At 39.3% G+C, this 16,081-nt stretch overlaps 3 protein-coding genes across 4 annotated transcripts; all 3 read right to left on the bottom strand.

The window, feature by feature from the left end:
- Positions 1 to 76: 76 nt before the first annotated feature.
- Positions 77 to 4,653, bottom strand: LOC130996922 (kinesin-like protein KIN-14S). Its single transcript, XM_057922198.1, has 13 exons — positions 4,466 to 4,653; positions 4,301 to 4,366; positions 4,161 to 4,193; positions 3,828 to 3,946; positions 3,647 to 3,746; positions 3,260 to 3,556; positions 2,875 to 3,154; positions 2,067 to 2,228; positions 1,644 to 1,859; positions 1,525 to 1,562; positions 1,252 to 1,415; positions 1,033 to 1,146; positions 77 to 947 (listed from the first exon to the last, which is right to left on the bottom strand). The coding sequence occupies exons 1-13, from the start codon at positions 4,470 to 4,472 to the stop codon at positions 228 to 230; spliced, it is 2,316 nt and encodes a 771-aa protein (XP_057778181.1). The 5' UTR covers positions 4,473 to 4,653; the 3' UTR covers positions 77 to 227.
- A 1,442-nt stretch (positions 4,654 to 6,095) lies between these two features.
- Positions 6,096 to 8,279, bottom strand: LOC130996926 (pentatricopeptide repeat-containing protein At3g05340). Its single transcript, XM_057922202.1, has one exon. The coding sequence runs from the start codon at positions 8,202 to 8,204 to the stop codon at positions 6,228 to 6,230; it is 1,977 nt and encodes a 658-aa protein (XP_057778185.1). The 5' UTR covers positions 8,205 to 8,279; the 3' UTR covers positions 6,096 to 6,227.
- Positions 8,280 to 9,158: 879 nt separating this feature from the next.
- Positions 9,159 to 16,071, bottom strand: LOC130996919 (mannosylglycoprotein endo-beta-mannosidase). 2 transcript variants are annotated; one of them, XM_057922191.1, is made up of 11 exons: positions 15,533 to 16,071; positions 15,062 to 15,200; positions 14,737 to 14,964; positions 14,397 to 14,455; positions 13,687 to 13,735; positions 13,192 to 13,422; positions 12,251 to 12,420; positions 11,975 to 12,179; positions 10,469 to 11,137; positions 10,157 to 10,384; positions 9,159 to 10,085 (listed from the first exon to the last, which is right to left on the bottom strand). In XM_057922191.1, exons 1-11 carry the CDS (start codon positions 15,685 to 15,687, stop codon positions 9,345 to 9,347), a joined length of 2,874 nt encoding a protein of 957 aa, XP_057778174.1. In that variant the 5' UTR covers positions 15,688 to 16,071; the 3' UTR covers positions 9,159 to 9,344. The 2 variants fall into 2 exon arrangements, with proteins under 2 accessions (XP_057778174.1, XP_057778175.1); XM_057922192.1 differs by lacking the exons at positions 14,737 to 14,964; positions 15,062 to 15,200; positions 15,533 to 16,071 and adding an exon at positions 14,531 to 14,710.
- Between the last annotated feature and the right edge of the window lie 10 nt (positions 16,072 to 16,081).

The raw sequence follows: 16,081 nt of genomic DNA, 5'->3' as shown, positions 1-16,081 counted from the left end.
AAGGACATTTAGAATTGCTGTCTACAAATCCTTTTCATCTCCCACATAAGAGCAATTTTATGTAAAACCCTCTAAATAACCGATACAAGAATGTAATATATTCATTTTGTAAAACAAAAAATATAGCAGTCTAAAACTGTATATATCAAGTAATGGAGAATCCACCAGTATCAGTAAGCAAGAAGCATTTACACACACTGGTACAAAAAATAAAGCCACATGGTTCTTCAAGACATGATAGAATTTCTCTTATTTTTGATGCCTCTCAGCTTCAGCGGACTCCAAACCACTTTCTTTTGCAGTGCTACGACTGTTGGATGCTTTGGCTTCCACGACCCAGGGACCTGCGAAGGAGGACTTCCTCTAAATTTACTACTTTTGGGGCCAATAGGTGTTGCTTCTATTGTTGAAGTTGGGGAAGACACTCTTGAAGTTCGCCATACTCTTTGTGGATCCCACACAAACGACTGCCGCCCCATGACACGGTCAGTCCTCATCATTCTAGAAGAAGAATTTTGAAGTGGAGTTGCCATGCTTGAGTTGGATTCGGGCCGGAACGTTGCAATTGAAGCCCTTCTTTTAGGCTGGAAAACTTGACCTGTCGTCATTGCTGGGGATGGTCTTACAGCAATGGAGCCTCGTCTTGCTTTCAAAACTTGCTTCCCTCTCAAGCCGTTCTCTTTGTCTTCTCTTACAACTGGGAGATAGGACATGCTCTTCTTGTTTGCAGGAGCTGGCGATGGAGGAGCCGGCATGAAGTTTGTGATTCTTCTAAGCGGCAGCCTTAGCTTTGATGGGACCAATGGTGGTTTCTTGTTATCTGTTGAGGTCTTCTGTGCTTGGTTTGATGTTAAAGTTGACTGAGGAGCAAGTGAGGCCAAAGCTCTGTTTTCCTGTTTTAGCCTTGTTTTCCTTTCCTCAGCTAATTGAGTTTCGAGATCTCGAACCTGTTAGGAGTAACCGAATCGCATAATAAATCACAGACATCAACTATATTCGGTATGCGTTTAATAATCTACAGATGTTATATACCTTCTCTTGAAGATTTTTGCAAATATGTTCTCTAGCAGCAAGCCGTAACTGCAAAGCGTGCACGTTATCCTGCAACTTCTTGGCTTCCTTCTCATCTTGTTTTGCCTTTTCTGCCTGTTTATGCATTACAACAGCACAAAAGAGCAAAATATTATTAGTTGGGAGACTTCTTAATGTATCTATATGCAAAAATATTGGGTTAAGATTATTGAATCATACAAGCTGCTTGTATTTCAAAAGCTCTGCATGATCTGTCTGTCTCCGGGCAGGCCCATGCTCAACTCCTCGGACACGGCTAGCAAAATTCAAGGAGCAAAGTGTTTCTCCAAGGTCAGCCGAATTTGGGCTAATTTGAACAAACATCAAAGTTTTACAATCTCCACCTGCATTGGAGTTCAACTTAGCATTTTAATCCACCATGCTAGGAAGGAACGAATCAGTTATAAGATACCGCAACAACTAAATCTTAATTAACAGTCAAGTTATACAGACCTAGGGAACTTTGCAGCATATGAGTAAGCTTCGAGTTCCTGTTTGTCCAAGAAATAAATTGATCAGGAAACAACTTTGGAATAGTATTTAAAATACACACACATTTAAGAGAGCCATGCCTGTAAGGAACATGAGAATTCTTGGAGGCTAGGGCTGAGATAACATCTCCCAGTGCTGCCAAGGATTTATTTATGAATTGAGACTCCTTCAGTCTTTCACCTTCAACTTCAATCTTACCTACGCGCTCACTTCCTGCTAGGTCAACCAGCCATAAATGGCTTCTTGTTTTTTGGCCGTTTATTAAATTTTCTCCAGCTACAGTTACCCTCAACAAGCTGCAGCAATATTGAAAAATATGAGTTGAAGGAAAACAACCAATTCCACTACAGTAGTAAGCACATGGCATGATTCTGCAGTCAAAGTGACTTCCTCCTCATTTTTCCCACAAGCAAGTCCATTTAAGTTATGTTACATAGTCTAAACAGCTAAATAACCAAGAAAAAGAGCGATATAGATAACAGAATGAACTCATAATTAATTACCAGTGAGACCGGCTACTGAACTCATTAGCATTGGTTGATCCAACAGATCTTACTTGACTTCCTGATTTAAGTAAACTCCAAACTCCATCTGTATCATAAACACGAGCTTCAACCAGTCCAGGGACTTCCTGAGTACCCTCAGCTGATTGTTTTATGTCCAACCTGCATTTGCACAATTGTTAGATACTCATCATCCATTCCTATGAAGTCAGTGTATTCTCTGCAGGACAACTAACTAGAGGTCAATGTTCAAAGAACAGCTACCAAAACTTCCATTGTTTTGTGAGGGAACTTCCCAATTAAATAGGAAGAAAATATTATTTATTCAGGTGATTCTATTTATCCAGCTTTGTTTATTTTTTTACACATTTGGAGGCATCCTCTATCTCAGAAAGACAACCAAAATGTGCATGAGATGACAAGGCAATTTGAATAACTATGTTCAAGAGATAAGATTTCCCCAGAACATTGTTTCTAGTTTTCCTTAATGTACAAGAGGCGAAAGGCATCTAGCAATAAATAGGAGGTAATAGTAACAATTTGAGTCTTCAATTAAAATAGCATCTTTAGCACATTGTAGGTCACTAATATTACACATCTACATTGCAGAATCTGGAGGAAGAGTCACTAAACTGTCTTTTCAAGATAGTCCTTGCATCATCAGCTTCCAAATAGTGTGTACATATATCCTATTATTACTGATAAAAGCAAGTTATACCATGTCTATTTTTTATGCAAAAGATTTCCTCAACAAAGCGACCACAATGCCAGAAAAAGAAAACATATGTAAAGACAGGTAGAAGCTTACTTCTTTGCAGGTTGGTTCGGGTTCTCAACCAGAAGATCCCTTATCTTTTCATTGTAGACCTCCAACATGCTAACAAACAATTCATATCTCATAATACTGCTCCTTTCCTTGGACATCCTAAAAAGCTCCTTCAGGGTTCGATAGTTTACTCCTCTATTCTCTGATGTTCCTTCCATTGTGTATGTCTTTCCAGTGCCTGTTTGTCCATAGGCAAATATGCATACATTGTAACCATCCAAGACAGAGGTTACTATAGGCATAGTTTGGTCAAAGATAGCCTCTGCATAAGAGGTACGGCATGGTGTTAACAAAGAAATTGTTATAAGAAGACTAAGAAGAACATATGTACATACTTAAAGTAGTGAGTCAGGTTATACTTCTTTACCTTGGTTGTCCTCAGGTCCGAACACGTGGTCAAATTTGAATTGCTTTTTGGAAGAATCAGAGCAAATGATCTGCAGCTCATTTTCCTGAGATGAGTCAAAATCAACAACTGATGTGGAGCCTTTCTCAATCTCATCTTGTTTCAGTGGCCTGCACCTACAGAAGACCCTAATATTTCCTTTGAGTTCAATCACTTCATTGTAAAGCTTCTTTCTTTCCGACGATTCTTGGAAATACTTCTTCTTCAGTAACTCACACTCTTCATGGTACTTATTCTTCAGAAGTTCATGTTCCACACCTAAAATCAAATAAAATACAGCACACAAAAGGTCATTATAGGCCAAAAATTTCTCGAAGGAGACATGAGACATTCAGAATGGTGACGCACTCAGCTTCTCAAGAGCAGTGAAAGCTTCTGAACCAAGTAAAGAATCAATTGAGATGCTCTTTACTTCATTGCTCAGGCGTGCATGTTCTTCTCTGATACTCTGCAAGCGGAGTGATATGATTAGACTTAACGCTGGAAAAAAACGTAAAACTAAAGAAGTATGTGCTAATAAATTATATACCTGTAGTTTGTTGCTAAGACCTTCAATTTTCAGAAAAATCGGAAGAGTCTGTGAACATGCTTCTTGAGTATCATCAGAAGTAGCACTGGTATCCACTGAATCACAATTTCCTTCACATCCTGAGCAACATCCCGAAAACAAGAAAAATTAGTTTCCAGACAATAGCACTGAAAATGGATATTTTCTGCAAACAATTGAGCCATATAAATCTTTAACTGCCAAAACGCGGAATTATCCAAATTCTGGTCAAGATTTTACAAGATTCCATAACCTAACAAATTCTGAAACCCACTATGAGAAAAAGAGAAGAGAACGAATAAAAAATATATCTACCTGAATTTTCCTCTGGTGTCGCAGCAGTTTGATCTGCAACATTAGTTTAAATAAAACCCGATCAGAATCAACTTCAAATTCACTACTAATTGCAGATATATGTGAAAACATCTATATGTAACAAAGAATTTCAAACTGACCAGCATTAATAGGGGATAGAGTAACAGCATGATCAAAACTCGAACAAAGGATTTCCAGGGCTTGATCTGTACAAAAAATATACAATGAAACCCAAAATAAAAAACAGAGAGGGAGAAAGAGATCAAATGTGTATGCGGCGCGTCTGTGAGAGAAAAAGAGAGTACCGTCCATGGTTGCCGTCAGAGGATTCAGTGCTAAAATTGAGTAGGGATCGAAGAGGGAGGAGAGAGAGATAGAGAGCGAGAGGGAGAGAGAGAGAGAGAGAGAGAAGAATGGTGAAAGAAAGGTTGAAACGGTCGGAAAAGAGGTGCTGTTTTGTTTTTGAAAACAAAGTTTTGAAATTGAAGTGATCTGAGCCGTTTATACTATCTATAACGGCTAGTATGTATAATTAGAGAGCGGTAAGTTGGGCCGGGCCGGGCTGGAGCGTTAATTATTGAGCCCGATCTTTGTGGGCTTCAACATTTAAATACTCATACCAAATACACGAAGTTATTTTTTTAGCTTTTGAATTTGTAATTGCGTACAGATATCTTCAAAAACTTTATAGTATTCGTATTCAAACATTGTTTATTTTGGAAAAAGATTAAATAATTGCAAAATGGAAATGTATGCAATAAATTAGTGTTTGCATAGAGAATCTTGAAAAAACTGTTCCCTCCCATTCATAAAATATTTAAATTAATCTTAATTATACTTAAATTAATCTTAATTAATGATAATTTATCCTTCGTGAAACAATTATTATTTGATGAAAAATATATATAAAAAAGAATATAAAGAGAGTTTTTTTTAAAAAAAAAAGAAAATAAAGAGAGATGATGAAGGTAATTTTACCCATTCATTTTTCTCGGTCCATAAAAAACTTTCATATATCATATTTCTACTTTTAGTAAGTATTTCATCATGCAATCATTAATTATAACCTTTAATATTTCAATATTGTCATTAACAAATCTAACATTCAATCAAATTAATCAATTTAAAACTATCACAAAAAGTGAGACTTTTATTTCACTAACAATATACTCAATTAATTTATGAGCATCCACACCAGCGAGCCAAGTTTTCGTGCTCGCAGGTGGGCCCCACTGGTACGAGCCCCATCTCCTGTGTCTTGAATTTTGACGATTTTTTTATTTATTTATCATCATTTTTTGATTGGGGCGTGCAAAACATGAGCCTCGCTCTCTCTCTCTCTCCTCTTGAGAGTGATGCACAAAAGGAAGCTGGGAGCGCACCCTGTACGTCATTGATGTGGGGCTCGCGCGAGCCAAGCGCTCCGCGAGCTCCCACTGTAGATGATCTAAATACCAAATTCTCTTGTGCGGATGTCCATACGATGCAGATCACTCACATACTTTAATAGACACTTGTAAGTGTCATATTTATAAATGGTCTATTAGGGGGCATTAATTTGAAAGATTAACCTTTACAGATAAAAATAGTAGTAAGTTTAATCTTTTAATTACTTAGGTTGATTGAAATTTTGGGATATCTCAATACCCCTAAATTTCTGATTATTTCTATTATTTAAGCTTTTTTTAAAAAAAAAAAAGATTATTTAAGCTTTTTTTTTATTTTATCCATATCCCATGGAAAGAATAGTTATAGGATAGAAGAAATTCAAATCTCAAACATAGTAAACGTCCTATATTATATGATTGGTAGTTGACAAAATGTATCTTCCTTCCTTTATATACAAAGATGGTCATATCAATATTATTTGAATGTGAAAAAATTTCAGTCGCTGTCGTCCATTCACATACGCACTGTAGTCTTCAGCCAACAAGATTAATAAATAAAACACTTATACATTCCTCCTTAAAATCCATCAAAACAAAAGCAAGATTTTTGGCCCCTAAACAAACTCCAAAATCAACTCATACATTTTCTGCAACAAGCATCACAACTCATCAAGCTTCATCATGTACAACCAAGCATCCAATAATCTAGTGGAAAATGTGCAATGGAGCTTGAAGAATTTAGGCCATCATCGTCTCTCATGTGCCCAATAATCATCGTTAGCACTGCGTAGACATGGTCGCCTCGTGGATGGATTCGATCAGCAACAACAAATCTGTGAATCTTCTTCTCAATCTCAATCCAACTCGCACCAGTCTCTTTCGCCACTCCTTTCTCCTTCATCTTCTTGATTGTTCTTGCTCGTTCCTTCCACCGCCCTCTAGAAGAGTAGATGTTCGCCATGGAGACAAACGGCACTGGACTATCAGGTGCCGCCTGAGCTAGCTCCTCGGCTGCATACTTCCCCACATCAACATCGCCATAGATGCTACAAGCACCGAGCAATGCTTGCCAAACAAGCGCATCTGGTTTCACCCGCAACCCCTCTATGAAGCTCTTGGCTTCCTTCAATAGCCCTGCTCGGCCCAGCATGTCTACTACACACGCGTAATGCTCCATCCTCGGCTTCATTCCATATGTTTTCACCATAGATTGTAAAAACTCCATGCCCTTATGCAGTAGCCCTACATGACTACAAGCATGAAGCAATGACAGAAATGTAACATCTGTTGGTTCCACGTCGTCTGACTTCATCTGTTCGTATAGCTGCAGCGCTCTCAACCCATCACCATGACGAGCAAAAGCTGCAATGATGGAGTTCCAAGAAATCAGATTCTTCCCATACATACGCTCAAAAACCTTAACCGACCCTTCCAACTCCCCAAATTTGGAGTACATGTTGATTAAGCCATTGCTAACAAAGACATTTGAAGCAAATCCCTTCTTGATCACCATAGAGTGAATCTGCACGCCTAGACCTTGAGAAGCACCGATGCCAAACACCCCAAGAATGGCAGAAATCATGTTGGGGTCGAGATAGGCTCCCGCCTTCACCATCTTCACAAACAACCGTATAGCCTCCTCCTCGTATCCGTTCTGTGCAAAACCAGCAAGTATAACAGTCATAGACACCTCATCAAGAACCTCAGCAGACTCAAATATCCGCCAGGCCTCATCCACACAACCACATTTCGAATACACATCCATCAATGCACTCTCGATGCACAAATCCGATTGATACCCCATCTTACAAACCACACCATGAATCTGAGCACCCTCCTTGAGGGCCTGCAGTCCAGAGCAGGCCGTGAGCGCGGCCAAATACGTCAAACCATTGGGGGAAACCGAACTGTGGTGCATTTCCATAAACAGCTTCAAGCTCCCAACAAAAAACTTATTCTGCGCCATTCCCGAAATAGCAGCCGTCCAAGTAACAACATTCCTCTCAGCCATCTCATCAAAAACGCACATCCCCAACTCCAGAGACAGACATCTGAAATACGACGTCGTTAGGGCATTCCCGACTGTTACATCCCTCTCATAACCACTTAGAATCGCCAATGCGTGCACCATCTTCACAATGCCAAGCAACTCCTTTCCACCACAAGCCGATAGCACCGAAGTTAAACTCGCGTGATCAAACATGTATTCAGTAGAGCCCAACAACAATTTGAAATACCCAAATCCCGTTTCCAACTCTCCCAATTTCAGGAAACCCGAAATGAGCGAGTTCCACGACACAGTGTCTCTCAGCGGCAATTCGTCGAACAGGTTGGCTGCATCACGGAGCTGGCCGCATTTGCAGTACATGTGGAGTAAGGAGTTGTAAATCACCTGAGAATTTCGGCGAGAGAGTGGAGCTCCGTTGTCAAAAGATGGAGGGCTCTTGATGAGGTAGGCGTGGAGGTGAGAACCTAGGCGGATATTGCCTTGGCTTCCGCAAGAATTGATCAATTCGCGGAGGTTCGAATCTGTGATGGAAGAGAGTGTGTATTTGGAGGGTAGAGGTGATAATGTTGAGGAGCGGCGCCATGAGAGAAGCTGAGGTGGCAGAGGAGGAGGGCGGAGTTTGGTGAGGACGCATCTGATGGCACTCATCCATCAAAGTAATGCAGCGTCTCACCGTTGAAAGGGAAATTATTGAATTTAATTAGAAATTAGGTCGAAGAAGGAAGTGCTTTTTATTTATTTATTATTTTATTTATTTGAGTTGGAATTTCTTTCAGCTTTAAATTTAGGACGACAGACATGAGGTGAAAGGGTTTTATAAAAGGGGCATAAAATTTTTAAGCACACAAATTAAGAATACGAAAATTGATTAAAAATGATAAAACTTTCAAAAATTGAAAGGTTAAATTTTATCATTTATGAAAACAAGTCACTTGTAATCAAATAATTCAAAATAAAATGCAGATCATCTTTAGTGGGACGGATGAAATATGCAAGTACTCCCTCCGTTCCGCGAATCTTGACACGTTCTCGTTTTTGGGCCGTCCCACAAATCTTGACACATTTCCAAATAAGATAATAATTTATTAGAGCATCCACATTGATGTTACATGATAGCTTACTTTATGAGGTGGGGACCACATGGTGTAAAAAAGCTGCATTGAAATTACATGATAGCCTACATGATTTTTTTAGTTTTGATTTTTATGCTTTTCACTTAAATTTAATTGCTCAAATTTAAATAACACATTTTACTAATAATTAAAATTTCATTAAAATAAAAAAACCTAAAAATTACATTAAGAAGAGAAAAAAAGAAAAAATAAAATAAAAATTGAACGGTCAAAAAATCATGGAAATCGAGGCAGTCAAATTCAAAATTCGTTTTTTTTTTAATGGTGCGTGTAAAACACGCGCCTATTTTTAACGGCCAAACGGGCTACACATTAGAACGTGTAGCCCTTGTGTAAGGGAGGGCTGCATCGCCTTACACGATGCGAGCCTTACACGAGTAGGCCGCCCTATCGTGTAGGCGATGCGGATACTCTTACCTTCTCTCTCCTACTTTATCACTTTTATACTTTATTAACTACACATTTATAATACACTAATCTACAACTCCTTAATTCCCGTGCCGAAACCAAACGTGTCAAGATTCATGGGAGGGAGTATATGAAACAATGCTTAATACACCTTAATAGTACACTCAATACTCATTTGCACAACACTCTCCAAAACAACATTGGACGAAACCATCGAAAAGAGCAACATTAGTGCTTCAAACAGCAGCTACACTACGGTAAGCCCGCTTTGGCAATTCCAACCGTTGATCATAACCTGGGGCGCCGCGCCCTCCGGAGCATCAAACTTAACGATCACGCTCATCACCTCCCCCGGCACCAGCGAGAAATAGTTGTCGGAGTAATGAACTGGCAATATCCGAGTGTCCTCAATGTCTTTCATGTCCTTCCCCGAAGCATGAACGGAGAGCTGAAGAAAGAAGGCGACCCCGGTCTCAGTTCCACCGACTTCAACAACTCGCGCACCACTATCTTTACTAGGCGAAAAGCGCTTCACCATCTTACCAAACAAGCCCTGCTCGTGCTTCCTCTCTCTGTTTCTGTTTCCATGTCGTAGGCTTCTTGAATCCGGTTTCTTCGATGTATTCTCTATGTGCATCCTGACCTCGTAGCTGGATCCTTGAATGAGAGTTAGAGAGGTGATCTTGAGGGGGACTCGTCTCTCTCTGTATGGTTCCAGAAGCTTGTAATCGCCACCGGGGAGATGCAGCCAGTAAAAGTTCCTTGATAAGATCTCGTCGTCTGACGTTTTGTACAGTTTGAGGAGAAGAAAGTAAACAGGTTCGGGACTCTCAGACTTCGGATATTTCATCTCAGAAGTAGGCGTCGTCCTTTTAGATGGTGCAGCAAGCTTGTCAAAGACTTCGTAGTACTGGCATGCTCCTTCGAGATCCCAGACGGAAACTTCTATAGCCACGTCGGATAGATCATCCGAAGTAGTGTTCACTATCTGCATATCGAGCCATATACGTTATTATCTTTGAGTACATCAAGTAATCGATCAATATTCATGTTTACTACCTCTATCAAATATGTCGCGAGATTCAGCTGGACATGAATTGGTTCTGCAGCGCAACGACATCCGTAGAACCCTGCTGTTTGCTCATGGAGATGATCGTAGAACTGGCCCCGTAGACCTGTCCAAGGGTTTTGTGTTTTCCAAATCAAGACGCCCGTGTATTTGCTCCACATACGGGAGGTCCAACCTTCTAAGAGAGCTCTGTATTGGATGTAGTTAACCAATTGCGCCTGAAACGGACGATTCAAGTTCTCAGACGACAAACAAGGACAGCAGAAAATGTGAGCTTCACGAATAACAAAAGTGCGGTATACCTTGAGGCAAAAGTCATCGAGATCTTTAGGTGTTCCATATGGTAAAATCTGATCATGAACCATGCCTGGTTTTGAATACGCAATATACGTATGGTACTTCCAGATAGGATTGGGGACTTCCTCGACATAGCCATTTGGCAACGTGTTAAATAGAGGAATCTGCCAACCCTCTCGGGGCATCGTGGCTCTGATAGTAGCCGCAACAGGCATTCCTACAGAACCAACCTCGGGATTGAAACCGTATTTGTAGAAGTCATCCTTGAAGAAGTTCTCAGGATACTGAATTTCATAAGGACCATCAGTGAAGTCTCCCTTCCCATTAGCAAAGCCATCCCACATGGATCCTTGGATGTAGATACGGGTGCCGTCTAGATACTGGCTAGGGTCCTTTGCAATCGGGAAAATCTCCTCCACGGAATGCTTATCGTTGACAGGGCTCTCGAAATGGGGATGAAGCCGTAGATCGTTTTTCAAAGCTGTGTTGATATCTTCCGGGGGAACTTGCTCATTACCTCCAACCCATAGAGCAAGACTAGGATGATTTCTTAGCATCTTCACAGTGTCTCTAGCACATAGCAAGAAAAGGTCGTGGTCCAAAGGACCGTTGGGATTCGATACTGGAACACCTCGTCCATCAACGTCTCCGGTTATCCAGAATTCTTGCCAAACCTGCAAGAAAATCTCTACTGTCATATTGCCTACTTCTGTTAAAACTTGGGGCAAATGCCACTGTATATCACAAACTATCACCGTCTTTTTGAAAATACTCATACACAATATTTACATCAAAATACCTGAATTATTAAAGAATTGTCCAAATCCGGCACCAGAAGATGATGGAAATACCATAAGAAAATAAGAATGAGTCAATAAATTTTTTATACATGTAAGTTTAAACGACATCATTTTGCCAACTTCATCTTCTTCCCTCCTCCCACCACCACACCTGTCTTGAGTCAGAGTAAGTAAAAGGAAGCCGGCAGTTTTCAGGCCCAGCCCACCATTTCCTCTAGGTTGGGTTGATCTGGGGATTGGACATGGACTGTGACACAGTTTTCAGGCCCTTACATACTTTGTCTTCTTAGCGTTTAATTTGTATTCATTATTCTCACTTATCAAGTATATCCCCTCCCCACTTGACTTACCTTGTACAGGTATCAAGTTGTATCCCCTTGGGTTTGCCCAAGTACTATGTATTTTGTTAAATTTTATGTTATTGATTTATTTATTTCTCCAAAAAAAAGTAAAAAGAAGCCCGCAGGATTTTGTAAACAAAGAAGCCCGCAGGATTTTGTAAACAACTCTCAACATCTTTCCCAAGAAATAAGTTTCCTTTAAATCAAATGTGGAATCTTATTAACATAAAAAAGTCAATTGGGATATCGACTATAAAACAGAATGTCCTCTACATAAGCATGTTCATTTATATATGCATACACATATACTGCATATACATGTACGGAAACAAATAATCGGAAAGGAGGAGGTAGGAAGGGAGAGGCTGACCAGAAGACCATAGATGTCACAGTAATGATAGAATTCAGGCCTTTCAGCAATTCCACCTCCCCAACAGCGCATCATGTTGAAATTCATGTCAGCATGGAACTTAATATCTGTCTCATAGCGTTTCTTTGAAAGTCGTAGCAACCCATCTGATAGTATCCAATTACCACCCCGGATAAATATTGGCTCTCCGTTGACGTTAAATAGTCTGAAAGCAATAAACAAAGATCACATAAGGGTATTCAAGTATAAATCTGCCTCAGCCTTAGGTTTTAATACCTTCCACCAGTGTCAGTATCTATGTGACTTTCAATCTTACGGAACCCAAAATGCTGACTCCAAGAATCAGACTCTCCATGACCATCCACATCGACTGTTATTTCTACATTATAAAGAGATTGTTTTCCCATTCCATTGGGCCACCAGAGGTTGGGTTTATAGAAGAATAGCTGTAAAAGAAATAATCAAACACTATACAAACTTCTATCACTTCAATTATTAGAATTCAGAGGGAAAAAATAGCTTGTTTCTGTGTTAACCCAAATAGCGCAAGCTGAAATCAGTAAGTACTGGTCAAAGTAACAGGAAATTTCCGGTTGCAGCAGGAATATGCCGGAAATGAACTTCCATGCGGGTTAAAGCAAGAAAGGAGAAATGACGCAACACTATATGGTTAATAATTCCACACTGGTAGGATTACTTTCTCGGTAGTTTGCATTGTCTGTCTGTAGTAGTTAACTCAGAACAAGGAACGAGCACATGCTAAGGATAGTAATGAGCGCTTGCTAGGGACAGCTAAAGTAAGTAAAAGCAAAATACCAAAGTAAGATTCTTAGGGAAGAAAATTCATAGCAGAGAAAGGATGACGTAAAATGAAAAACTAAGTTGAGCTAAACCACCACATCAAAACACCCAAGGATTTTGGACTCTATTATTTCTTTTGTGAATCCACTTCAAGAGATAATCCCCAGAAGCAATTAATAAAAAAAGGTAGGTTGAATGAGTTAGCTAGCTACATTAACAAATTTTCCTACTTGGGTCAAAACAATATCGCGCTCTTTAAGTTTTCCAAATCATCTGCAAGAAGAAAATACATTCACAGAGATTCGAAAACTTCTAGTCGCACTATTCTTATTTATAAAGACGATCACTATTCTGAAGATCAACAAAAGAACGGCAATAATTAAAGGCAAACCTGGTCGCTACAAGGATAAACCAACCTCAGGTAATGTATATGAAACATTGGATCCAGCTGGAATGGACAGATGCTGAGTCTGAAGATGCTCTACCAGGAAAATATCTCCTTCAAGTTCAGTCCCAACTTGGATTTTCACAGAGCACTCAGCAACCCAGCTGCTCTTATTCACCAACTCCACTGTTGTGTGAAGGTAGGCCCTAGTGTAATCGTCAAAGAATGTGGAGACTAAGTGAGGATCTATTATCTTCACTGGCTGCATGAAAGCACGGCATGAGTTGAAAATGAAATAATAGAAAATATTCAGCAGGTACAAAAGGTTTATAAAAATAATTCCTCATTAGAGCTTATTGCCTGCGTTTACTATATTTAGGAAAAGATGATATTTAACTTCTAAGTCCAAGCCAAAAACAAAATGTATTACTAAAAGATTATTTTCATATCTAGTACTAAAAAGGTTGAGCAATATTAAATTAATAAATTTACCGAAAACACTAATGTACTTAAGTGTATAGCTTACCCCAGTAACAGAAAGAGACACCTCATCCCAGATGCCAGTGTTCCTATCTCTGAAAATATTAAACAGGAAATCTAAGCCTTAGGATATAATTAAGTATTGACAGAAAGAAAAAAAAAAAAGGAATAACACTGTTCATAGATTTAATCTTACAACTAATGATCTCAAACTTAATCAAGCTTACAAGCCTTATAGAGCAGAAGCTACCTAGTTTGGTAAAGAACCAGGAGAAAAAAGAACTTATGTTCTCTGCTTACGGCAGTTTAACAGTAGAATAACAAGCACGTGCTTAGTATCATTTTCATTTCATTTTAACCTTGCATTTTTCAAAAGTTCAGAAATAAAGTGTCTTCTGTTCTTGTGTGAAGAAGATAATGTATTAGGATTAGTTGAGCTTATAAGTTGGTGTGAATCTAAAAACAAGACGAACAAAGTTCATTTTCTTACCCCCAAAACTGGGATAAGATTAGAAGAAGAGTTATTCACAATCACAATATGGATATATTCGAGATAACTTCTTGATTGGACCTTCAATCATACTAGGAACTTCATGGAACTTCTGATAAACAAGAGAAATGGTTGTACCAATTCAACTGCCTAATAATGGCTGTGACAGACACCAAAAGAATAGGAACTTTTCTACAATAACGTAGATTTTCCATTTGGCAGCAGCACCAGGTGAAGCTTACTAGACAATGAAAATTAACAATCACCTTATAGGAGCCATCCAATCCCAACCCTCTACATATTGAGTCGCAACATCTTTCCCAATCTGTATATTACATCGAAAATAGTGAGACAAAGAATCAATCAGAAAGTCAATACAATAGCAGAAAAACGAAAGAACCTGAAAGAAATGTTTGTTTACGTCAAATAGTAAGGTCACTTTCTGGAAATTCAACTCGGAACTCCCAACTTCCCTATCTTCTCATGACTTTTTTTTTTATCTTCTCATGACTTATTATGACTGATCAACTTCCCAGTGAATTTCTAACAAGTATGAAAAAGAAATAACCTCAAGGAAATGATAGTTCTGGTTAATTCAAGGCATACCTCATGATCACCACCTTGACCACCTTCAGGAGGAATTTTTCCAGGATGGTCAGGAGGATAAATCAGGACAGCGAGCAAATTTTCACCATTTGAATTCAGAATATCGGTTACATCAATTGAATGTCTTCGGAACATCCCCTTAGGCAGCACCACTTTGTGTCCATTTAAATAAACTTTGCCGGAATAATTTATAGCACGGAAGTTTAGATCCACGTGTTGGTTCGTTGACTGAAATCAATTCACTCACAGAACACATAAGCAGATAGAAACATTATAATAGGTGAAATAACTACATTAATTATAAAATAAAGAGAACCAGACATACCAACTTACACTCAAACGTCGTGTAAAACCAGAAGGTGTAATATTCCCTTCCGGAGTCGCCAATATCCAATATTGCCTCATTCTCCAAACCATAGAAGGGATCAGGCACAAGCTTGTTCTTCACAAGGGTAGCCAAAACACTGAAAATCAAAACCACTCTAAATTTACTCGGGAACGCCTTTTCTTTTAAATCGTTTGCAAACAGAAAAACTGATCAGCAACTGTCAACATTCAATCATCATCATCATCAGATTAAAATCACACAATTCTTCAACAGATACAGCAGGTACACTAGCAACCACTAACACGAGACACCTATAAGTTTAAGAGTCCAAATCCGAATCAATTCATAATTCATACCCCATTTACCCATTCATACAATTATCATCAGCCAAACCATAAGAATTTAAGTTAACTCACAGTAAATTGAACAATCCTTTTTCTAAAAGAGTGAAATAACAAACGTAATTACGTTCCAGGAATGACAGCTTCCATCCAGGGGGGCTGATCGGCGGTGGGAGGGTGGGAGGTGGTCAGCTCGACTCCGGTGAGGTGGACCTCCGTGGACCGCGCCGCCAGCCACCCAGAGTCCAGCACTCTCTTCCCTATCACCTCCGCCGCAGCCATGTCAGCAAGCTGCTGGATTGGTGAAGCAAGATTGCAAGAATTGGAATTTGGATTCAGCAGAAAACAGGTCAAATTAACGCAATTCAGCACTCATGAGCACAAGACAGTGATCAAGTGGTGGAGACAAAGAGGAGAATTGGGTGGAATTGAATTTTGTCGGCGATGCTACCAAGAGTTAACGTTGATAATACATTGGTCTTCATTAACAACTCAAACAGCTTAAGTTCATCACCTCACAATTAAGCAATTATATCCATAATCCCATTTTTCTTCTTTATTATGGCCTCCTACTTCATATCATTTCATCTAATTATCCACAGAGACACCCTTGACCCTTCTTCGTAAAATTGTTCCTGATAAAAACTAGGAAAATAAAAACATTTTCACCACTCTT

This window comes from Salvia miltiorrhiza, chromosome 8 (genome assembly GCF_028751815.1).
Source record: "Salvia miltiorrhiza cultivar Shanhuang (shh) chromosome 8, IMPLAD_Smil_shh, whole genome shotgun sequence".
NCBI classification, from domain to species: Eukaryota; Viridiplantae; Streptophyta; class Magnoliopsida; order Lamiales; family Lamiaceae; genus Salvia; species Salvia miltiorrhiza.
The sequence above is the reverse complement of the archived record's forward strand: the minus strand, read 5'-3'. Positions and strand labels throughout refer to the sequence as shown.

Coding starts and splice junctions, on each gene's coding strand:
- LOC130996922 (XM_057922198.1), bottom strand. Junction 3,747..3,827: donor GTCTTAGCAACAAACTACAG/GTATATAATTTA, acceptor CTCCGCTTGCAG/AGTATCAGAGAAGAACATGC. Junction 1,563..1,643: donor AATTCTCATGTTCCTTACAG/GCATGGCTCTCT, acceptor TTGGACAAACAG/GAACTCGAAGCTTACTCATA.
- LOC130996926 (XM_057922202.1), bottom strand. CDS start 8,204: ATGAGTGCCATCAGATGCGTCCTCACCAAACTCCGCCCTCCTCCTCTG.
- LOC130996919 (XM_057922191.1), bottom strand. CDS start 15,687: ATGGCTGCGGCGGAGGTGATAGGGAAGAGAGTGCTGGACTCTGGGTGG. Junction 12,421..13,191: donor TTTCATATACATTACCTGAG/GTTGGTTTATCC, acceptor TTTCTTTTACAG/CTATTCTTCTATAAACCCAA. Junction 11,138..11,974: donor GTGACATCTATGGTCTTCTG/GTCAGCCTCTCC, acceptor ATTTTCTTGCAG/GTTTGGCAAGAATTCTGGAT.